This window comes from Halichoerus grypus, chromosome 8 (genome assembly GCF_964656455.1).
Source record: "Halichoerus grypus chromosome 8, mHalGry1.hap1.1, whole genome shotgun sequence".
Lineage (NCBI taxonomy): Eukaryota > Metazoa > Chordata > Mammalia > Carnivora > Phocidae > Halichoerus > Halichoerus grypus.
In genome coordinates this window covers 68642983-68666652 of record NC_135719.1, presented here as the reverse complement: position 1 = coordinate 68666652, position 23670 = coordinate 68642983, and the positions used below count along the sequence as shown (strand labels likewise).

The window sequence follows — 23670 nt, the reverse complement described above, 5'->3', positions numbered from 1 at the left end:
CCCCAAGATCATGACCCTAGCCAAAGGCAGATGCTTAACGGACTGAGCCACCCAGGTGCCCCAGAAATGACTATGAAGAAATGACTATTTGCTTGTTTTAAAAATTGGGTTGTCTTTTTATTATGGAGTTTTAAGAGCTCTTTTTTTTCAAGATTTTATTTATTTATTTTACAGAGAGAGACACAGCGAGAGAGGGAACATAAGCAGGGGGAGTGGGAGAGGGAGAAGCAGGCTTCCCTTGGAGCGGGGAGCCCGATGCGGGGCTCGATCCCAGGACCCTGGGATCATGACCTGAGCCGAAGGCAGATGCTTAATGACTGAGCCACCCAGGCGCCCCTTAAGAGCTCTTTATAAGCTCTAGATACAAGTCCCTTATCAGAAAATATGATTTGCAAACATATTTCTCCCATTCTGTATACTTTTCATTTTCTTGACAGTGTCCTTTGATGAAGTCCAATTATCTATTTTTTCTTGTATTACTCAGGCTTTTGCTGTCATATCTATCAATCCACTGCCAAATATGAGGTAATGAAGATTTACCTCTATGTTTTCTTCTAAGAGTTTTATAGTTTTAGCTCTCACATTTAGGTCTTTGATCCATTTTGAGCTAATTTTCATGTATGGTGTGAGCTAGGGATCCAGACTCATTCTTTTGCATGTGGATATCTAGTTGTTCTGGTACCACTTGATAAAAAGACTATTCTTTTCTTAGGGATATGCCCTTCCTATTCTGGTTGAAAAACAGTTGACCACAGACATGTGGGTTTATTTCTGGGCTCTCAAACCTATTCTCATAATCTCTCTGTTTATCATTATGTCATATCACACTATCTTGATTACTGTTGCTTTGCAGTAGGTTTTGAAATAGAGAAGTATGAATTCTCCAACTTTGTTCTTTTTCAAGGTTGTTTTGGCTATTCTGTGTCCCTTATAATTCCACATAAACTTTTTTTTAAATTTTATTTTATTATGTTATGTTAATCACCATACATCATTAGTTTTTGATGTAGTGTTCCATGATTCATTGTTTGCATATAACACCCAGTGCTCCATTCAGTACGTGCCCTCTTTAATACCCATCACCAGGCTAACCCATCCCCCTACCCCCTTCCCCTCTAGAACCCTCAGTTTGTCTCTCAGAGTCCATAGTCTCTCATGGTTCGTCTCCCCCTCTGATTCCCCCCGCCTTCATTTTTCCCTTCCCGCTATCTTCTTCTTCTTCTTTTTTTTTTTTAACATATAATGTATTATTTGTTTCAGAGGTACAGGTCTGTGATTCATCAGTCTTACACAATTCACAGTGCTCACCATAGCACATACCCTCCCCAATGTCTATCACCCAGCCACCCCATCCCTCCCACCCCCCACCACTCCAGCAACCCTCAGTTTGTTTCCTGAGATTAAGAATTCCTTATATCAGTGAGATCATATGATACATGTCTTTCTCTGATTGACTTATTTCGCTTAGCATAATACCCTCTAGTTCATCCACGTCGTTGCAACATCTATTAAGATGATCATGCGGTATGTTTTTTTCAGTTTTTAGAAAATTTTATTTTTTCCCAATATTTCAAATTTCTTTTAGTTAACATATAAAGTGTAATACTAGTTTCAGGAGTAGAATTTAGTGATTCATCACTTACATATAACACCCAGTGCTTATCACAGTGCCCTCTTTAATATCCATCACCCATTTAGCCCATCCCCCTGCCCCCAGCAACCCTCAGTTTATTCTTTATAGTTAAGAGTCTCTTATGGTTTGTCTCCCTCTCTCTTTTTTTTTTTTCTTTCCCTTATGTTCATCTGTTTTGTTTCTTAAATTCCACATATGAGTGAAATCATAAAAATATGGAACACTTCACCAGTTTGTGTGTCATCCTTACACAGGGGCCATGCTAATCTTCTCTTTATCATTTCAATTTTAGCATATGTGCTGCCAAGTGAGCTGATTTTTAGATGTTAACCTATGTACTTTATTTTACATCCTGTGAGGAGGCTCATTATGCCATATCACCCCACTATTAGTAATGATGCTAATACTGATGACCAGTTTCAGGAGATGACAATATGATATCTCCATTATAAAGTTTCACTTTTTTTCTGTATGCCTAGCAAGTAATCTATGACATGACAATTTAGAACTATGTGAATATTGTTCTTTATCAACTCATGTCTTAATGGATTTAGCATCCATTAATGAGCCTTGCCTGAATCAAATATTTCCTCAAGGTTTGCAAAATGTTGATTATTCTATTATCCCGTCTCTATTAGCTAGCTAGCAATCACCTAGAAAGAAGAGCTTTACCTCATAAACTGGAAATACTTGTTTACCATGAAATATAATTCCTATTGAAAAGGTAGAATAGGGCCTCCTGAGTGACTCAGTTGGTTAAACGTCCAACTCTCAATTTCGGCTCAGGTCATGATCTCAGGGTCGTGGGATAGAGCCCCGAGTAGGGGTCCCAGTTCAGAGCGAGTTCAGGACGTGGTCTGCTTCAAATTCTCTCTCTCTGCCCCTCCGCCCACTCCTGCTCTCGCACACGCTCTCTCCCTCTCTAAAATAAATAAAATCTTTTTAAAAAATGGTAGAATAAATGCTTAGTTCATTCTCTTTAATTACCAGTTTTTAAAGTGAGAAATTAATATAATAACCATTGCCATGGCAACGAACCACTGCCATGGCAAAATTATTTGTTTGTTTAAGTTCTCTGCAAGTTTTATTAGGAACTCATGAATTTTCATACATTATGATTCAATCAATTATAGTAGTTATTAGTATTATTTTGATGCTCCAATTGTCCAACTTCGATCAATGACAGCTCTTTCAAGCTGGGTCCTAGATTCTTTAGACACAAACCCATCCTCATAAGCTTACCTATTCCTTGACTCACCTAGAAAGAAGGTTTTGATCTCTTTAAGTACTATTACCTGGTCAGGTAATAGTACTTAAAGAGATCAAAATCTGGGCCCTAGGGGTATTCAATGCTAGAGGATTATCTGGAACAGTTTAAAGAGTACAAAAACTATTTATTTCTTGCAGTTCTGAAAAGAGTTACTCTGTGAAACCATTTGAACATAGGAAGTACTTATTAGGAAGTACTTTCTTATAACAACATTCCAAATTTCTTCATTGGTTATTAACTGTTCAAATTTTCTCCATGTTTGAAAAAAATCATGAAATTTTATACAGTCTGATAAAATAATCCATTTTTCAAATGTACTTGCACAGTCTTATCAAGAGTCTTTTATACCCCTTTAATTTCTTCTGTATCTGTGGGTTTTTGTTTTTTCCTCATTCTCCTTCCTAATAGCCTTTATCTGGGCTTACTCACTTTTCTTGATTAGGATATATAGCAGATAATCAACTTATTGACTGTTTTTTCTTTAAGAAAAGGAATTACTGAAGTTACATGTCAGTTCTACTGTTCCATTTGCTCTTTTAGCCTTATATGTCGTTTACTCTTACTTATCAAATTGACTGCTTAACAAGCAGAAGAAATTCACTCTTTAGACAAAGAATACAGAGTGGAATAAAACTCCTTACATTTAAATACTGGAACATAAAAAGCAGGCTTCTTAATGGAATTGAGTTTAACCCATACACATAACATTTCTTTCTATCTAATTGCATCAAGCTTAAAATAATTAGCAATTTTTAAAAATACTATTCTTACCTCTTTTGTAGTACCTGCTCTTCCAGGTTCATGACTTACACAAAAAGGGCCAGTTTTCCATGCCTCTGTGTCTCCACAGTCACAAAATCCCCCTCCAGTAGAAGTATGCATCTGATAAATGAAAAATGAGTTTGTCTTGATTTCAAACATAATTCAAAGCAAGAAGGATGAAGATGACTCAAATAATAAATGCTCCCCAATACTTAAACCTTAATTGCCATTAATATAATAGAAACCAAATAAACCAAAAACCATTTTAGTTAACCAAAATAAATAAAAATCTGAATACTTAATCACAACAAAAATGAGCCTTCAAAACTGACAAAATTTTGAAACAAATATGCTTTGAAACATCTAACTTTTAAATAATAGTTTTTAAAATTGTGTACTAATGGAGAACAGACTGTGAAGTATGCAAAAAAAACAAAACAAAAACAAAACAGCCCACTATGCAACACCTAGAATGCTTGAGTAATGACATTTTTCTGCTTAAACACACTTCTAAAAATCATTATAATAATACTTATATAGTTAAGAAATGTTTACAGTATTTACATCTATTTGATGTTCCACTGCAATTAAAATTATTTACTTTTACTTTTACTATTATTATTTACTATTTATTTTTCCTTTCAGGGTTCCTGCAAACAAAAAAATAAATGATGCAACATATATGAATCCTGATATAGGATGATGACAGTGGCCTGATTTTGAATCTTCCCCAAAACCTCCCTCTCCAAAACATAAAATAAACAAGGAGAGCAATAAAATCACACAATTCATGTCTGCAGCATTACTGAGAGATGAAAAATAAATGCCAACGGCCTTCAAATGACTTGTTCCATTAGAGTTCCTATTGCCTATTGCTTCAAGCCTACAAATGCAGACGAGAGAGGAGCTTAAGAGATCCATGAAAGAAAACAGAGAGGTACAGAGGACTTAGATGAAGCACACACAAAGTCACACCCAATGTTGAGGAACATAGGTTGAGACTTGGCAGTTCCCAGGGAAAGATCAAAAGTGAGCATGACCAGAAGTGGCAACCTGAGAGAAGCACTGCTTTTGGAGGAAAATGAAATACATTAAAAAAAAAAAGTGATAAACCTTAACAGTGTGGCAGTAAATGAAAAAAGGAAATAAAAAGGGAAAATTAAGGATCCTACAGAAATGAGAGAAACAACACAGGCCACTCTCCTCACCTCACCTCTACTACCAACATCATCTATAAAAGAAATTACACAGAAGAGGACCAAACTTATAGAAGAGAGCACTTGTGGACACTGTCCATGAAATAAAAAAGAAGTAGACCATATTCATACAGAACTATTACCAAAAAAGAAAGGCAAAAAATGCAGTAAGAGCCAAAACCCAATCACAAAGCTGAAGAAAACTGTAATCTAATGTTTCAAACTTAATTACATAGCCTCAAACAAGCATTTGGGGGATATGAAAACCCTTAATCAGATTAAAGCAGCTTTAATTAGAAATAAACTAAGAACAGAAGTGGACAAAAAAGGAATAAATGAGACCTGACTGAACTCAGGAAAAAAAAAAACAGAAGAGAACTAGAAAATCCTATCAGAAATGAATTCTAAATTACAAGGTGTCCAAGACAATACATTCAAATGAAAAATTAATAAATAACATTAAACAAAGCAGGAGAAACAATCAAGAAATGAAAATGCGGTAATTAAAGAAATACAAGGTCAGAGAGAAAGGGGTTGCAACAGAAAACAGGCATTAACTGGAGTCACCAAAGAAGAAAATCTGAACAATGGAACAGAGCTGATACTTAAAACTGTAATCTAAGGAAATTTCCTAAAATAAAAGAAGACCTGAATCTACACACTGAAAGCACCCATGAGTAACTAAAACTCACCTAATATGATCAACTCTGAAGTATATCCTACTAAAACTCTAAGACTTTAAAGATAAATGTCCTGAGGCTTTCTGGCAAAAAGATGAAATAACACAGTATAAGAATATTAGACTGGTGGGGCGCCTGGGTGGCTCAGTTGTTAAGCGTCTGCCTTCAGCTCAGGTCATGATCCCAGGGTCCTGGGATCGAGCCCCGCATCGGGGTCCTTGCTCAGTGGGAAGCCTGCTTCTCCCTCTCCCACTCCCCCTGCTTTTGATCCCTCTCTCGTTATCTCTCTCTCTCTAATAAAAAAAAAAAAATTAGACTGGTATCAGACTTTTCAATGACAACGTATAAAACAAGACAACAGCAGAGCTGTGTTTTCAAGGAAAGAAAATGCAAATCAAGGATGTTATCTCCAACCAAGCTATAAAATACAATTTTGAACATGTTGGAACATCGGGAATACTGTATACATGAGCCCTTCCTGAGAAATCTACTTGAACAGAGATCAGCAAACTTTATGTATAAAGGAACAGATAGTGGGGTGCCTGGATGCTCAGTCAGTTAAGCATCTGACTCTGGATCTCAGCTCAGGTCTTGATCTCAAGGTCATGAGTTCAAGCCCTACTTAAAAAAAAAAAAAAAGGAACAGATAGTAAATATGTTAGGCTTTTCGGGTCATATAATCTCTGCTGAATTACTCAAATCTACTGTTGTAGTGCAGAAACAGCCACAGATAATAAATACATTCACAAGCAAGGTTATGTTCCAATAAAACTTGATTTATGGGCACTAGAATTTTAATTTTATATAATTTTCATGAAATAGGAATTTTAATTTCACATAATTTTCATGTATCATAAATTACTACTTTATCTTTTCCCCAACCACCTAGAAATGTAAAAACAAACTTAGCTTGCAGGCCATACAGAAACAGGCAGTGAATCAGATCTGACCCACAAACTAGTTCACCAACCCTTAGAGGATGAGCTTCATCTGACCAAGAGGTGACTAGGAAGACCTCAGAAAAAGGACAGATGGTGAACATTTTATAAATTTAATTGCAGAGTTAAGATACAAATCAAAAGTAAGGACATGGATGAAGAACGTAAACATTATATGATCTAACAATCAGAAGGGCTACAACTAAAAATTGGGACAAGGGAAAGAGAAAATAAGATTATCAACTATTACACAGGTATTAAGAGGAAATCAAAGATACCATTAAAACTGACAGACTAGGGGCACCTAGGTGGCTCAGATGGTTAAGCTCAGGTCATGATCCCAGGGGCCTGGGACTGAGCCCCGCGTCGGGTGCCCTGCTCAGCGGGGAGCCTGCTTCTCCCTCTCCCTCTGCCATTCTCCCCACTTGTGCCCTCTGGCTCTATCTCTCTGTCAAATAAATACATAAAATCTTAAAAAAAAAAAAAAGTAAAAGCATAATCTTAGAATAGGGAATGGCATAGAAGCAAGGCACAAAATCTAGAAGCCTTAAAAAAATCTGGCAAATTTAACAATATATATATATTTAAAACGTCAAGACAAATGATAGCATAGATCAAGTTAAAAGGTAGAAAACAGATCTTATAAAATCAAATATACACTTAAGATTCAGCAATCCTACTCCTAGGCTACTCAGGAGAAATGCAAACATTTCCCCACACAAAGACTTGTACATGAATGTTTAAAGAAGCTTTATTTAAAAGCTGGAAACAAATGTGCACCAACTGATGAAAAGAAATTGTAGCAGATCCATACAATGGCAATAAAAGGAACAAAATGCTGATATATGAGAGGATTTCAAAGGCATTATGCTAAGTGAAAAAAATCCACACAGGAAACACTACACACTGTATGATTTCATTTATAGGACATTCTCAAAAGGCAAAAATATAGGGACAGAAAACAGTTCAGTGACTGCCGGGAACTAGGGGTATGGAGGCAAGGCAACTGAATGCAAAGGGTACCTACCTGGCAGATGTCAAAACATGTCTTGATTGTGGTGGTGGCTACTGAACTGTATAATGTTTGTAATAACTTCAAACTGTACACTTTAAGTGTAGATTTCATTTTATATAAATTATATCTCAATAAATCACACTTAAAAACAAGGTTTTTTTAATTTTTTTTTTTAGATTTTATTTATTTATTTGACAGAGAGAGACACAGTGAGAGAGGGAACACAAGCAGAGGGAATGGGAAAGGGAGAAGCAGGCTTTCCGCTGAGCAGGGAGCCCCATGCGGGGCTCGATCCCAGGACCCTGGGATCATGGCCTGAGCCGAAGGCAGATGCTCCACCTACTGAGCCACACAGGCGCCCCAAAAACAAGTTTTTAAAAGACAAACATAATAAGATAATATTTGTAAAGTATGTAACATAGCAGTAAGTAAAAGGCAATAGAAAAATGAGTAAAGAAATAAACAATACATAGAAGAAATTAAACAATTAAAATACGAAAAGATGTTAATACTACAGATAAGCAAATTAAAATAATGACATTATTCAATAATCTGAAATCTATCTAACAGATGGCAAAATGTAAAAAAAGACTAATTAAAGATTGGGGACAGTTGCGGAAAAAGAACATTTTCATATTCTTTTTTTTTTTTTTAAGATTTTATTTATTTATTTAAGAGAGAGAGCACACAAGCGGGGGTGAGGGGCAGAGGAAAAGGGAGAAGCAGACTCCCCCTGAGCAGGGTGCCCAACACGGGGCTCGATCCCGGGACCCCAGGATCATGACCTGAGACAAACCCGTAACCGACTAAGCCACCCAGGTGTTCCCATTTTCATATTCTTTTACTGAGAATGTAGCTCATGGTAATTCAAGGAAAATATTTGGCAAAAATCTAACAAAATTTTAAATGCATACACCCTTCAATCCAGAAAATCTATCTCTAAATATCTAGCCTCAGGCATTCTTGAATATATATATACATCGGTTCATATGAAAACAAAGGTATATGTGTATACTCCAATATTTTTGATCAGTGAAAAACTGGAAACATAATTGTCTAAAAAAAAGGAGAGGGCTAAATATATAATGATATAGGGTGCCTGGGTGGCTCAGTCGTTAAGCATCTGCCTTCGGCTCAGGTCGTGATCCCGGGATCCTGGGATCGAGCCCCGCGTCGGGCTCCCTGCTCCGCGGGAAGCCTGGTTCTCCCTCTCCCACTCCCCCTGCTTGTGCTCCCTCTCTCGCTGTGTATCTCTCTGTCAAATAAATAAATAAAATCTTTAAAATATATATATATATATATATATATATGATGATATAATCCCGCAAAGGAATACATGCAACAATTAAATAAGGCAGGGGAGTTGTTGTTATATGTATCAACATAGAATTATCCCCATGACATACTGTTAGGTTGAAAACAAACTGCAAGATAGGATATACAGTAAGATCCCATCTATATACATACACACATACACACACCCCTCCTAAACATATAAATGTGTGTACATGTTTGTAAATACATAAAGATTTGTAAGGATGTACATACATTAAATTGTATTTAGTTTAACAAAGAAAGTACAATGGGACAGAATGGCAACTATAATTTTTATTTATATTTTCTGTACTGTTTGAATTTTTAAAAAGATAGTTTTATTGTATTCCCTGGGTAAATTATTTTTTAGTGCTGTTGTGTTTCAAAGACAATATAAGAATAAATCTCATCATGTAGGATTACAGCAGGCTGATGTTAAAATAGACCCTCATGGTTATTTTTATAATTAAATGTTAGATATCAGCTCTATCTATGATCTAGTCTTCTTGATCCTAACACTTCATTTCTTTCTTTTTTTTTTTTAAGATTTTATTTATTTATTTGACAGAGAGAGACACAGCGAGAGAGGGAACACAAGCAGAGGGAGTGGGAGAGGGAGAAGCAGGCTTCCCGCCGAGCAGGGAGCCCGATGTGGGGCTCGATCCCAGGACCCTGAGATCATGACCTGAGTCGAAGGCAGATGCTTAACGACTGAACCACCCAGGCGCCCCTTAACACTTCATTTCAAGAGACGTTTGTTGAAAGCCTCTATGTCCCAGGTACTATGAAAGACATAGGAGGTGTAAAGTCAGACCTGGGCCTTGTCCTAGAGAGTTTACAGTCAGATGGGGATGAAGGACACATAGACATATCATTGCAATTTAGTAAATGAAGGTAGAAACATTACACAGGAAAGGGAGAAGAAAAAGAAGACTCATAGTGGGCTTTGTTTTCTTCTCCAGACTTATTGTAATTGACTCTGGAATGTGTTCAATAAAAGGACACCAATGTTAGAAGCAGACCTGGTTTTGGTATCAGTTTCCAAGATACAAGAAGACCCTGGTTAGGTGAACTCAGCCACTATTTTGGTTGTTTGATCAAAGCTACATTACTGTGATCGTGGCTTCCTGTAATTTAATCTACTTATCAAATCAATGACCTTGGCCCTGTCAGCAAGGATGATGGCAAAACAAACAGCCTGTTCCTTTTATCCAGGAAGATGGCAAAGTAGCAATGCAAGGGTATTTCATATTCACCATTCCAGAATAAGCAACGAGAAACAACATTAGAACAATCAGGAATATACTTTTCAATGAAGTGGGGAAAAATTTTTTTTAAGTTGGATTCAGTTTGAAGGGTTTTAGTTTAAAGGGTTTCTATTTAAAGGTTTCTGCAGGTTCTGCGGGATTCTATACCACTCTTGTACATTTGGTATAATTCTTTCCTGAAGCACTTTGGCAAAATGTACTAAGAACTTTTGAAATTCATAAAAATTAACAGACTTTGTTTTTTAGAACAGTTTTAGGTTTAAAGAAAAATTAAGCAGAAAATACCAAGTTCCCATATACCCCTTCTTCCCCCGACCAGTTTCCCCTATTATTGACACCTTGTATTAGAGTGATATATTTGTTGCAATTGAGGAGTCAATGTTGATACATTATTTTTTGATACATTATTATTAACTGAAGTCCACAATTTACATTAGGGTTCTCTGTGTTGTACACTTTTTTGGTTCTAAAAATTAATAATGACATGTATATACCACTTCAGTATCATACAGAATAGTTTTACTACCCTAAATATCCCCCGTGCTCCACCTATTCATTCCTCCATCCCTCCCACCACCATCCCCCAGGCCCTGAACTTTTTAGTCTCCACAGTGTTGCCTTTCCCAGAATGTGATACAGCTAGAACCACACAGTATCTAGTCTTTCACAGTAGCTTCTTTCACTTTGTAACATGCATTTACGGTCCTGCCATCTCTTAGTAGCTCATTTCTTTTTATCACTGAAGAATATTCCACTGTAGGGGCACCTGGGTGGCTCAGTTGGTTAAGCGACTGCCTTCAGCTCAGATCATGATCCTGGAGTCCCAGGATCGAGTCCCGCATTGGGCTCCCTGCTCAGCAGGGAGTCTGCTTCTCCCTCTGACCCTCCCCTGTCTCATACTCTCTCTATCTCATTCTGTCTCTCAAATAAATAAATAAATCTTAAAAAAAAAAATTCCATTGTACTGGTATACCGAAGTGGCTTATCTATTCATCTATTGATGGATATCTTGGTTGCTTCCAAGTTTTGGTAAATGTGAAAAAACCTGCTATAAACATTCCTGTGCAGTTTTTTGTGTGGGTGTAAGTTTTACATTTATTTGGGTAAATATTAAGGAACACAACTGCTGGATCATATGGTTACAGTATGTTTACTTCTGTAAGAAACTGCCAAAATGTTTTCCAAAGTAGCTGTACCATTTTGTATTTCCCCCAGGAATGAATTAAGAGTTCCTGTTGCTCCTATCCTCATGGATAGGCCATTCTAATAGGTGTGTAGTGGTACTTCATTCTTGTATTAATTTAATAACAGATGATGCTAAGCATTTTTCATGTACTCGTTGGCCATTTATATATCTTCTTAGTGAAGTCTGTTTCAGATCTTTTGCCCATTTTTTAACTGGGTTGTTAATTTTCTTACTGTTTAAGAGTATTTTGTGCATTTTGGATACCAGTCCTTTATCACATACATGTATTGCAGACTTTCACCTAATCTGTGGCTTGTCTTTCTATTTTCTGAAATGTCCATATTTTTCAATCCAGTAATTCCACCTCTGAGAACCTATCCTAAGGAAATAATCCTACAAATAGATAAGTGATTCACACATAAAGATATTTATAGCAGGGTGCCTGGGTGGCTTGGTTGGTTAAGCATCTGAATCTTGATTTTGGCTTGGGTCATGATCTCAGGGTGGTGAGTTTGAGCCCAGGTTGCACTCCACGCTCAGTGTGGAGTCAGCTTGAGATTCTCTCCATCTCCCTCTGCCCCTGCCACCACCCACACACATGCTCTCTAAAATAGATTAATCTTTAAAAAAAAAAAAAAAGATGTTCTGGGTGATGGACATTGGGGAGGCTATGTGCTATGATGAGTGCTATGAACTGTGTAAGACTGATGAATCACAGACCTGTACCCCTGAAACAAATAATACATTATATGTTAATTAAAAAAAAGATGTTTATAGCAACACTGCTTACTATAAAAAAAAAATTAACAATCCTAATTACATTCCCCCAATAATAGATAAACAATTAAAATAAATTATGGTTAAGTATTATATATACAATGTTTTAAAAGAAACACCAAAAACTGAATGCATAATTTTATATATTTTGCTTTTTCCATATAAAAGTATACCATGAGAATTTTTTTCTTTCATAACTTTTTAAGCTTCATTTGAAAACATTTATTTCTGATTAAAGGGGATGATTGTATGAATATAGGCATACCTCGGAGATCATACAGGTTTAGTTTCAGACCACTCAAAAACAGTAAATAGCATGATAAAGTGAGTCAAATGACTTTTTTGGTTTCCTAGTACTTATAAAAGTTACATTTACACTATACTGTAGTCTATTAAGTATCTAAATTATTGTCATTATATCTAAAAAATGATGTATATACCTTAATTTAAAAATACTTTACTGTTTAAAATGCTAACCATCATCTAAGGTTTCAGTAAGTGGTAATCTTTTTGCGGGTGGAGGGTCTTGCCTTGATGTTGATGGCTGCTGACTGATCAGCATGGTGGCTGCTGAAGAAGGGGTGGCTGTAGCAATTTCTTAAAATAAGACAACAATGAAGGATATATACCACATTGACTGAACTCTTTCATCAACAATTCTTCTGTTCCATGCAATGCTACTTGATAGCATTTTATCTACACTTGAACTTCTTTCAAAATTGAAGTCAATCCTCTCAAACCCTGCCAGTAATTTATCAACTATGTTTATGGAATATTCTAAATCTGTTGTCATTTCAACAGTCTTCACCAGGAAGACTGTCTCAAGAAACCACTGCTCACCCATCAAAAGCAACTCGTCATCCATTACAGCTTGATCATAGATTGCAGCAATTCAGTCATGTCTTCAAGCTTTAGTTCTCTTGCTATTCTTACCACATCTGCAGTTATTTTCCTCCAATGAAGTCCTGAACCCCTCAAAGTCATCCTTGAAGGTTGGAATCAACTTCTTCCAAATTCCTTTTCATGTTTTTTCCTTCTTTGCATGAATCATGAATGTTCTTAATGGTATCTAAAATGATGAATCCTTTCCATAAACCTTTCAATTTACTTTGCCCAGACCCATCAGAGGAATTACTATCTACAGCAGGTGTAGTTTTATGATATGTATTTCTTAAATAAGGCTTGAACATTGAAATGACTCCTTGATCCACAGGCTGCAGAATGGATGCTCTGTTAGCATCAAAACAACATTAATCTTATTGTACATCTCCATCAGAGCTCTTGGGTAAACAGATGCACTGTCAGTGAGCAGTCACATTTTGAAGAGAATCTTTTATCTGAGCAGTAGGTCTCATCAGTGAGCTTAAAATATTCAGTAAACCATGTTGTAAACAGAAATGTTGTCATCAAGGCTTTGTTGTTCCATTTATAGAGCACAGGCAAACTAGTTTTCATGTAATTCTTAAGGGCCTTAGGATTTTCAGAAACGCAAATGAGCACTGGCTTCAACTTCAAGACATCAGTTGCATTAGCCCATAACAAAAAAGTCAGCATGTCTTTTGAAGCTTTGAAGCCAGGCAATGACTTCTCTCTGGCTATTAAAGTCCTAGATGGCATCTTCTTCCAATACAAGGCTGTTTTGTCTACATTGAAGATCTGTTGTTGAGTAGAGCCACCTTCATTAATGATCTCAGCTAGATCTCCTGGAGAACTTGCTGCAGCTTCTACATCAGCACTTGCTGCTTCATCTCGCACTTTAGCACTTTATGTTACGGAGATGGCTTCTTTCCTTAAACCTCATGAACCAACCTCTGCTAGCTTCCAACTTTTCTTCGGTAGCTTCCTCACCCCTCTCAGCCTTTACAGAATTGAAGAGAGGTATGGCCTTGCTCTAGATTAGGCTTTGCTGTAAGGGAATATTGTAGTTGATTTGACCTTCTATCCAGACCCCTCACACTTTTTCCATATCAGCAATAAGGCTGTTTTGCTTTCTAATCATTCATGTGTTCACTGGAGTAGCACTTTTAATTTCCTTCAAGAACTTTTCCTTTGCATTCACAACTTAGCTAACTGGCACAAGAGGTCTGGCTTTCAGCCCTCACTCAGCTTTCACCATGCCTTCCCTACTAAGCTTAATCATTTCTAGCTTTTGATTTAAAGTGAAAGATGTGTGACTCTTCCTCTCACTTGAACACTTAGAGGCCATCGCAGGGTTATTAACTAGCATAATTTCAATACATTTCAGTCTCAGGGAATAGGGAGGCCTGAAGAGAGTGAGAGAGACAGGGGAATAGCCAGTCAGTGGAGCAGTAAGAACACACACAACCTTTATCAATTAAGTTTGCTGTCTTATATGGGTGCAATTTGTGACAGCCCAAAACAGTTACAATAGTAATATCAAAGATCACTGATCACCATAACAAATAAAATAATAATGAAAAGTCTGAAATATTGCGAGAATTACCAAAATGTGACACAGAGACATGGAGTGAACAAACGCTGTTGGAAAAATGGTACCAACAGACTTGCCACAGGCTTGCCACAAACCTTCAACTGTAAAAAGCACAGTATCTGCAAAACACAATTAAGTGCAATAAAATAAGGTATGCCTATATATTGTTTGTTGTAACTCACTTTCCTTGCTTTAGATAAAGGAAACATTTATCTATTTAAAAACAATCTTTAACAGTGGGTGCTTGTTTATTTTGAGGAGAAAATGCAGAGGTTAGCTTCAGGTTATTTTTAAAAAATAGTACTGGGGCACCTGGGTGGTTCAGTCATTAAGGGTCTGCCTTAGGCTCAGGTCATGATCCCAGGGTCCTGGGATCGAGCCCCGCATCGGGCTCCCTGCTCAGCAGGAAGTCTGTTTCTCCCTCTCCCTCTGCCTCTCTCCCCAGCTTGTACTCTCTCTCTCTCAAATAAATAAATAAAATCTTTAAAAAAATAGTACTGTATTATGTTCTTTTTTTTATATCTACTTTTTTTAATGTGTCCACAAGCGTTTAAGTTCTACTCTTTTTTTTTTTTTAAAGTTCTTATTTATTTATTTGACAGAGAGAGAGACAGCGAGAGAGGGAACACAAGCAGAGGGAGTGGGAGAAGGAGAAGCAGGCTTCCCGCTGAGCAGGGAGCTGGATGTGGGGCTCAATCCCAGGACCCTGGGATCATGACTTGAGCTGAAGGCAGACGCTTAATGACTGAGCCACCCAGGCGCTTCTAAGTTCTACTCTGTTAACAAATTTCAACTACACAATACAGCGTTATCAACTATAGTCACCACATTGTACGTTAGATCTTAAGACCTTATTTATCTTACTGTAGGTTTTCTTAAGGGATAAACTACGGAGAACCTAGAGATCATAAAGAGTCACATTACACACAGCAGAACAAACAGTTCAAAATTTCAACTTTGTTATTTTCTTGTTCTCAAGTTGTTTTGGACTGTTCTGCCACTAAAAGTTTTTCTTGGTCCTGTCTTCTTCACATAGTATCCAATCTTCCGTCGGTCCCCTGTCATTACACTCTTCTTCCTCTTCTCTGGAGCAACACATATCCCTTCTTACCTCTTCCAATCTTTTTTTTTTTTTTAATGGCTTTTTTCTTTTATGAAGTGTTTTATTATACAAAAGAATATACACAGAGTATAGGTAAGTTACAAAGTATAACAATGAAATGAACACCCGTGAACCCAGCACCCAACCCAAGAGAATATGAATACTGCTGAAACTGCCTGTGTGATCATCCAGAGTCCCATTCTCTTACCTGCCCTGGAAGTTACTACTCACTTGTATTATGCTTATTAGTCATTCATATGCTTTTCTTTAAAAATTTCATCACACATACAGGTATTCCAGAGAGATTCTATCAATATATTCTCTCATCAAAAGTGTTCTGTCCCTTCACACTCACATGTGATGGGTAATATTTTTTAAAGCTTATAGACATCATCTTTTATTAGTCATAAAATAGCCCATCCTTCTGATGACTCAAAGGTTCCTGAGTAAACCATGTAAGCACCTTCTTCTGTAAGAAGAACTCTGCAGAACCTCAAGATGGTAAACCTAAGTATGTTCCATAAAAGAGTGCTTTGTGGTGGTGATGTAAACTGGTAAGCTTTAAAAACTTAAAGGTAGCTTGATGAAAAGGTTCCCAAAATTTAACAAACAAGTTTTTACCAGTCTACAGAAAAACCAGAAAAGGAAGAAATGTAGCGAGCTCTTTCACAGAGCTACATGGATACAATTTAAAGGACTGGTCTTTATTCTGGGATTATCCTACTTTCTTGGAATTAAAATGTCTTTTCCTTTACAAAATGATAGGAAATGGCCGGTATATTTGGTGCTGTCCTTGTGTCCTTTTTAAAATTAAAATTGAACTTACATGGCCAAAGAAAAATTTGAAAACCCTATGTCTCAGCCAAAGCTTTTGCAAATTGTACTGACCCACAAAATCCCAAAGCCTGGAAAGCATAAGCTTAGAAGTCTTTAAATTTGAGGAACTGGAAAACTTTGGTCTTAAGACTTTTAGCATCTTTTCCTATTAGTCTCCCAGAGTAAAAATGAGAAGAAATTAACAACTTCCTCCTGTCTCTACTTCTGGCATTCTTTCTTTGGTTCTCCAGCATAAGAAATACTATAATTAATGGAGGTGATGAGGAAATATGGAAATATGGAATAAAGTTAACAAATGCTTAACTCTATAAATCTCATCAGTGATTAGCTTTGCAATCTTGGGAAAACATTTGAACCACACTATATCATAGGTTCCTCTATCTGTTTATTCTTGTGCACAATAATAATAATACCTATAATCTCTTGCCCATCACCTCCTGAAATAGAAGTGGTAATGTTGAGGCCAGTCTCATAACATGAATAGCGCTTTCAACTCTATGGAAGACACAGACATAACTTCAAAATGTTATATACATTTACACAGGACCTTAGACAATGTTTAACAGGATATTAAAGAGAACCATCAATAACATCAATAACATCTGTCTAAGTCCAGAGTATACAAAGTATACAACCAATACAAATATTTGAGAAATACATTTCAGCTCAAAATAAAGTTGTCTAAAATGTAACAAGTAAGGAAAAAGCCCTCAACCTCATTAGTAATTAGGAAAATTAAGACCACAATGTGATACTATTATATACCCACCAGACTGGCTAAAATTAAAATGACTGACAAGACCAAATCTTCCAAGAATGTGCAGCAATGGGAACTCCCATGTACTGCTGGAGAGACTATAAATTAGTATAACCACTTTGGAAAACAATGTGACATTATTTATTATAACTGAAGATTCACATACCCTAGAACTCAGCATTCTATTCCAGATATATACCTTAAAGAAACTACTGGACATGTGTACCAAAATACACAAATAAGAATGTTCACAGCACAACTGTTCATAACAGCCTCAAACTAGAAACTGTCTACATATACAGTACAATGAATAAAGACAACATGGATTATTGAACACTATAAGATCAATGGACAAACTACAGCTATTAAACATAATACTGAGTGAAAGAAGCTACTCAGCAAGTAAAAGATACAGCATGACTCCATCTATATAAAGCTCAAAAACAGATAAAACTATTCAGTGTGATTTGGGTGATAAACTAAAAGAGAAATCAAGAAAACCATTATCACACAACACAGGAGAAAAGCTATCCAACGGGAGAGAGAAAGACTGTGATCTAGAAGGGATAAACAGGAGGCCTCTGAGAGCTGACAATGCCTATTCTTGACCTAAGTAGTGGTTACACAGATGTTCGCTTCATAGTTATTCTCTAAGTTCTTCATATGCCTTATACAGTCTTTTGTATAAAAATGATGTATCTCACAAAAAATTTACAAAGCGCTGCCTCTTGAGGTAGTAGCTCTCCTATCGTGTTATTTAACCAAAGCTAAATGTTCATGTATCAGAGCTACTGCAGAAGGAATTCAAGTACTGGTAGGAATTTGGACTAGATGGCCACCAGGTTCCTGCTAATTTAGAGATTTTATGGATCTATTTCCATACCTTGTAACGATGATTTTTATGAACACTATTCTGGAAGCAGTCCATACAGAGTACACATGTTGGGTCAATTGCACAGTCTCTGAAAAAGATTAAAAATTAGATTCCAAAATTTAGAGGATGCCAATGATGTTTAAGGTATGACTATAATATAATGTGAATGAGTTTCCTGTATGGTGCACAAGCTGAATATGAAAATGTCTCAAAAACTAAATTCCAAATAATTTTAGCCATATTTGAATACCTAGGTTTGGTTTTGCTTCTTAAATCATCCTCGTTACTTTGAGCTTCTACCTGATTTCAGACTGCTAAGTTGCATATTAAAATTAGTTTTGTAACAAATGATTAGCTGTTTTTTCCATTACCTGTCATCATCTTACCCTCCTGCATTTATAAACATATTTTCACCAACACTGACTGTTCATCGGTAAATGAGGCTTGGATAAAGACAAAATTCATTAGAATGTAAGCAGCATAAGGGCAGGAATGTTTCTTTATTTTGTATATTGTTATGTCCTAAGTACCTAGAATAGTGCCGGGCACATGGTAGGTATTCAGTTAATATTTATTGAATGAACAAAAAAAATTCAATCTCTCTTAATCTCTTCCCTAATAATAACTCTTAAAAGTCACTATCTTATTTAACTTTTTCAGGAAAACATTAAGAGCAACATAAATTGGTGAAAAGTTCAAAATCAATTTTTAAAATATCTGATTTAGAAGGGTCAAAGAGATGGAATTGGCAAGTTAAAAAATGATTTTAAAGGCTATTAGGAAATAAAGATTGCCTAACTATACTCTTGAAAATATGTATGATCTACCGACCTATTTAGAGCAGAATTTCTCAACCTCAGCAGTACTGACATTCTGAACTGGGTAATTACTTATTGCGGATAGAGGAGACTGTCCCGTGCTGCAGGATGCTTCAGCAGCAACCCTGTCCTCTACCCACTAGATGCTAGTACCATTGCCCCAGTTGTGACAATTTAAAATGTCTCCATGACACTTTTGGAGAAGTGAGATCTGCAAATGTCTATTATGTTTTAGCTGAAACTGATTGGGCTTCAGCTAAAATATATATAAAGAAGATAAATAAACCTTACTACCTATGTAGCAAAATAGTACACAAAATACAAAAGCTGCCTTTTTTCCTGAGAAAAGAACAGGATAAAGATACTATCTTCTAAACAACTGTTAACTATATGTAAACCAGGGGCGCCTGGGTGGCTCAGTCGTTGAGCATCTGCCTTCGGCTCGGGTCATGATCCCGGGGTCCTGGGATCAAGCCCAGCATCGGGCTCCCTGCTCCATGGGGAGCCTGCTTCTCCCTCTCCCGCTCCCCCTGCTTGAGTTCCCTCTCTTGCTGTGTCTCTCTCTGTCAAATAAATAAATAAAATTTTTTTTTTTTTTAAGATTTTATTTGACAGAGAGAGAGACAGGAAGAGGAGGAACACAAGCAGGGGGAATGGGAGAGGGAGGAGCAGGCTTCCCGCTGAGCAGGGAGCCCGATGCGGGGCTCGATCCCAGGACCCTGGGATCATGACCTGAGCTGAAGGCAGACGCTTAATGTCTGAGCCACCCAGGCGCCCCATAAATAAAATCTTAAAAAAAAAAAAAAACCTATATGTAAACCAGTCAAACCTAGAATTATAGTGAAGCCAAAAACAATTCTCTGAATTTATAAAGTCTAAAAATTCACTCCTAACCTGAACTACCTCTAGTAAAGGGGGAAAAAAACCCCACTAAAACTAGAGTGCAGCTAAGATCTAAAAGATGAAAAACGTCAGGCAGAAGTAGGGAATAAAAACGTTCCGTGTGCTCCCTGATGTTTAAAACAACTACTCTTGGGCACCTGGGTGGCTCAGTCGTTAAGCGTCTGCCTTCGGCTCAGGTCATGATCAAAGGGTCCTGGGATCGAGTCCCACATCGGGCTCCCTGCTTGGCGGGAAGCCTGCTTCTCCCTCTCTCACTCCCCCTGCTTGTGTTCCTGCTCTCGCTGTGTCTCTCTCTGTCAAATAAATAAAAAATCTTTAAAAAAAAAAAACACCGCTCTTACAAAGGATAAAAAGCCTAAAGCTGCTTCCAGTTTCCTACCAATGGCTTTTTCTACTCAACTGAATTTCAACTGTCCCTACAGGTCCACAATCCCTTGACACCAAATCTCACTTGGTAGCAAAAACTGACCTGAAATGACATAAGACTACAGACTTTATTTATACCACTTGCTGTGAATATTCATAGATTTCTTACAGAAATGCTATGTTTGATGATAGGATCCTGCCCTGACACTCCTGGAAAAGTGTTTAGAACTCTGAAATACACCTGGCCCTAGGGTTTCAGATAAGAGTATGTGGACTATATTATAAACAAGGCAAAAGTCCATCTCTTAAATACTTTTAGAGAACAGAAAAGTGAGACAACTGTTTAAGTCATATATTCACAAACAAGCTATACAAGCAAAAACAGATTTATAAGTGCATAATAAAAGGAAATTAAGTATGATTAAGTATATTATAAATAGTAATACACAAAATAAAATACATCATAAATAAGTATAAAATACCAAAATTGAAATTATAACCAATCCTGAAAATTTCTAATTCTTACCTACAAGAATATGTTGTCTCTCCACTTTTGAAAACCTTCCCACAGAGTTGAAATGCTCCACTGTGTTTCAATTTCTCTAAGCAAATATCTGGATCTTCTCCAAATAAGTACCATTCCAGTGGAGTGAATATGGATATTTGTATGCTCTCCTCCTGCTTTTCCAAATCTGGGTCCATTTCAGCAGAATAAATTTCTGGCACCAATTGTGCCAAATGGTGCAAGAAAGTAGTATAAAAATCAACTTGCTGATCCCACCACTGAAAGAAAAGAAAACAAAAATTAGACTTTGTTACAAGTTTCCTCTTGAAGATGTAGGGGGACAAATATTGGCATAATTCTGTAACTTCAGAGAAAGTGATTTACAATATATTATCGTATCCCTCACCAATACAAAAGGAAAGTGGTAAAAGGAAAGTGGGTAATTAAAAAAAAAATAGCTTTGGAAATAAGTGGTTGCCCACATACCACATATACCTGGAAAAAAAAGAGCAGCTGTATTGGATGAGAATTACCCTTCCCTCTTGGAATGGGCAACTCCTGGTCTGTGAAGACAATTCTATGACCAGTCAGGTGCTGTACAGACAAAACATTCCCCAGTCTTAGTTTAATTGTTTTAAGGAACCATAACATTTACTGAGAGATAAAAATGAATGAGTGCAAAAGAGTTTTTAGAATGCCAAAAGCACTGAACATAAAAGAAAATGGGTAAATTAGACTCATCAAAAGTACACCTAAACCCTTCTGCTCTTTAAAAGAAACGATTTCAGATGGCTTATTTGTACACGAAAACATGTTCAACATCATTAGTCATTAGAGAAATGCAAATTAAAATGACAGTGAGATACCCCTACACAACCTATTATATTAAGGTGTAGATAAAAAATAAAATATAAAACTAACAATATCAACAGGATCCAGAAAACTGGAAAAGGAAAATGCTGGTAGGAACTGAAAATGGTATAGCCACTTTATAAAAGAGTTTGGTAGTTTCCTTATAGTTAAACATATATTACCTTATGACCCAGCAATCAAACTCTTAAGAATCTACCTAAGAAATGAAAACTTATGTTCACACAAAAAAGTAAAGACGAATGTTACAGCAGCTTTAAATTGCCAAAACCCAGAAATAACCCAATTGTCCTTCAACTGGTGAATTAGGAACTGTGTTACAGCCAAACCATGGAATACTGCTCAGCAATAAAAAGAGTAAGTTATCAATTCATGCAACATCAAAATCTATTATTGTAAAAGCAGTCTAACTCAAAAGGCTATGTACTGCCTCTTAGCAATTGGGGACATGTTCATAGTGACAGCATCTGTGTGAACTGAGCAGAGCTCATCTCTGTGCCAAATTCCTGATTCCCATCATGGGATTTCATAGACACTATATGCAGGTTTCAAGAACACCACCATTCCACTCTTATCTTCAAACAAGACAGCTTTCCAAGTATCAAGAAATGCCCTGTTAAAAAAAGACATTTGGGGATTACTCATTTGGGCTTAAATGTGAGGTATGATTACCAGCCCAGCCTGACCAATTTTCAATGGCACTCAGTAACAGCAAGCTTAAATGAACAGAGGTAAGGGAAACAGAAGGTTGAGTGCACAGATCTCTACTATCAACCCAACACTGACAATTTAGTTACACTTAACATCCTTCTAATTAAATTAATATTATTCATTTGAAATGGGTTAGCTATGGTATTTCATGTTTGTCTCATAGTTATGTAAAAACTAGCATTTATACATAGTTTTGTATTTGTTCACATCAAAGTTATATTCTAAAAAAATAATTTAAAATTTTGAAGGCTATGTACTGTATGATTCCATTTATATGACATTCTGGAAAAGGCAAAACTACTAGCAAGACGGAGGATTGCACAGTGGTTGCCAGGGGTTTACTACAAAGTAGAAGTGAGGAAATTTTTTTTTTAAGATTTTATTTATTAATTTGAGAGAGCAGGAACGGCGGGAGGTGCAGAGGGAGAAGCAGACTCCCCTGCTAAGCAGGGAGCCCAACACGGGGCTTGATCCTAGGACCCTGAGATCATGACCTGAGCTGAAAGCAGACGCTTAACCGACTGAGCCACACAAGGCGCCCCTGAAGTGAGGGAATTTTGGAGTGCAATGGAATTGTTCCATACCTGTATTATGATGATGGTTACACAACTGGCAAATATCAAAACTCACAGAATTGTATAATAAAAAGTTATTTAATTTATGTAAATTTTAAAAGCAAATTTCAAAGTACATAGCTTAAAAGATAAAAAGGAGAGTCACTGGGGTACCCGAGTGGCTCAGTCGGTGGAGCATGTGACTCCTGATCTCAGGGTTGTAAGTTTGAGCCCCATATGGGGTGTAGAGATTACTTAAAAATAAAAAACCTTAAAAAGAAAAGTGATGCCAAATAGTCTCAAAATATCTCCCTGAAGATACTTATTAACTATAAGGGAAAAGGTAAAAAGTTTAAAGTAGAGAAACCCTGCAGATATCAACTTAACCAAGTGATTAACATAAGTATCACCAGTTATAAGAATAATGATACCAAAAATCCCTGAATATGATACACTGAGAAGGCTATGGTATCACTTTTGTGTTATTTTTGCCAAAAATGCATAGCCTCATTATAATCATGAGAAAACATCAATCCAAACTGAGGAACATTCTACAAAATAATTTTTCAATATTGTTGAAAAATGTCAAGGTCATGAAAAACAAGGCAAGAACAAGACACTGTTATAAACTTGAAAAGACTATGAAGAAAATAAGACCCTATTAGAGACCAGAGGCAACAAAGGAGAAATAACTAAATGTAATGTGAGATACTAGATAGGATCCTGGAACAGAAAAATATTTAATGTCAGTGGGAAAACTATTATAATTCAAATAAGGTCTATAGTTTAGTTACTATCAATATTAATTTCCTGTCCCTGATAATTATATTATGGTTATGTAAGATGCTAACATTAGGGAATGCAGGTGTGAAGGATATAAGA

General features: G+C 36.6%; 1 protein-coding gene and 1 non-coding gene across 4 annotated transcripts in view; both read right to left on the bottom strand.

The window, feature by feature from the left end:
- The window catches only part of UBR1 (ubiquitin protein ligase E3 component n-recognin 1), a 148979-nt gene that overhangs the window by 114012 nt on the left and 11297 nt on the right, over positions 1 to 23670 (bottom strand). For all 3 annotated transcript variants that reach the window (XM_078079463.1, XM_078079464.1, XM_078079465.1), the window contains exons 2-4: positions 20675 to 20931; positions 18071 to 18149; positions 3675 to 3785 (exon numbers count right to left, since the gene is read on the bottom strand). In XM_078079463.1, coding sequence (XP_077935589.1) covers positions 3675 to 3785; positions 18071 to 18149; positions 20675 to 20931 — 447 coding nt within the window. The remainder of the gene's footprint in view (positions 1 to 3674; positions 3786 to 18070; positions 18150 to 20674; positions 20932 to 23670) is intronic.
- LOC118524034 (U6 spliceosomal RNA) lies at positions 1843 to 1946 on the bottom strand. Its single transcript, XR_004911399.1, has one exon. It is a non-coding gene; the product is annotated as a U6 spliceosomal RNA (small nuclear RNA).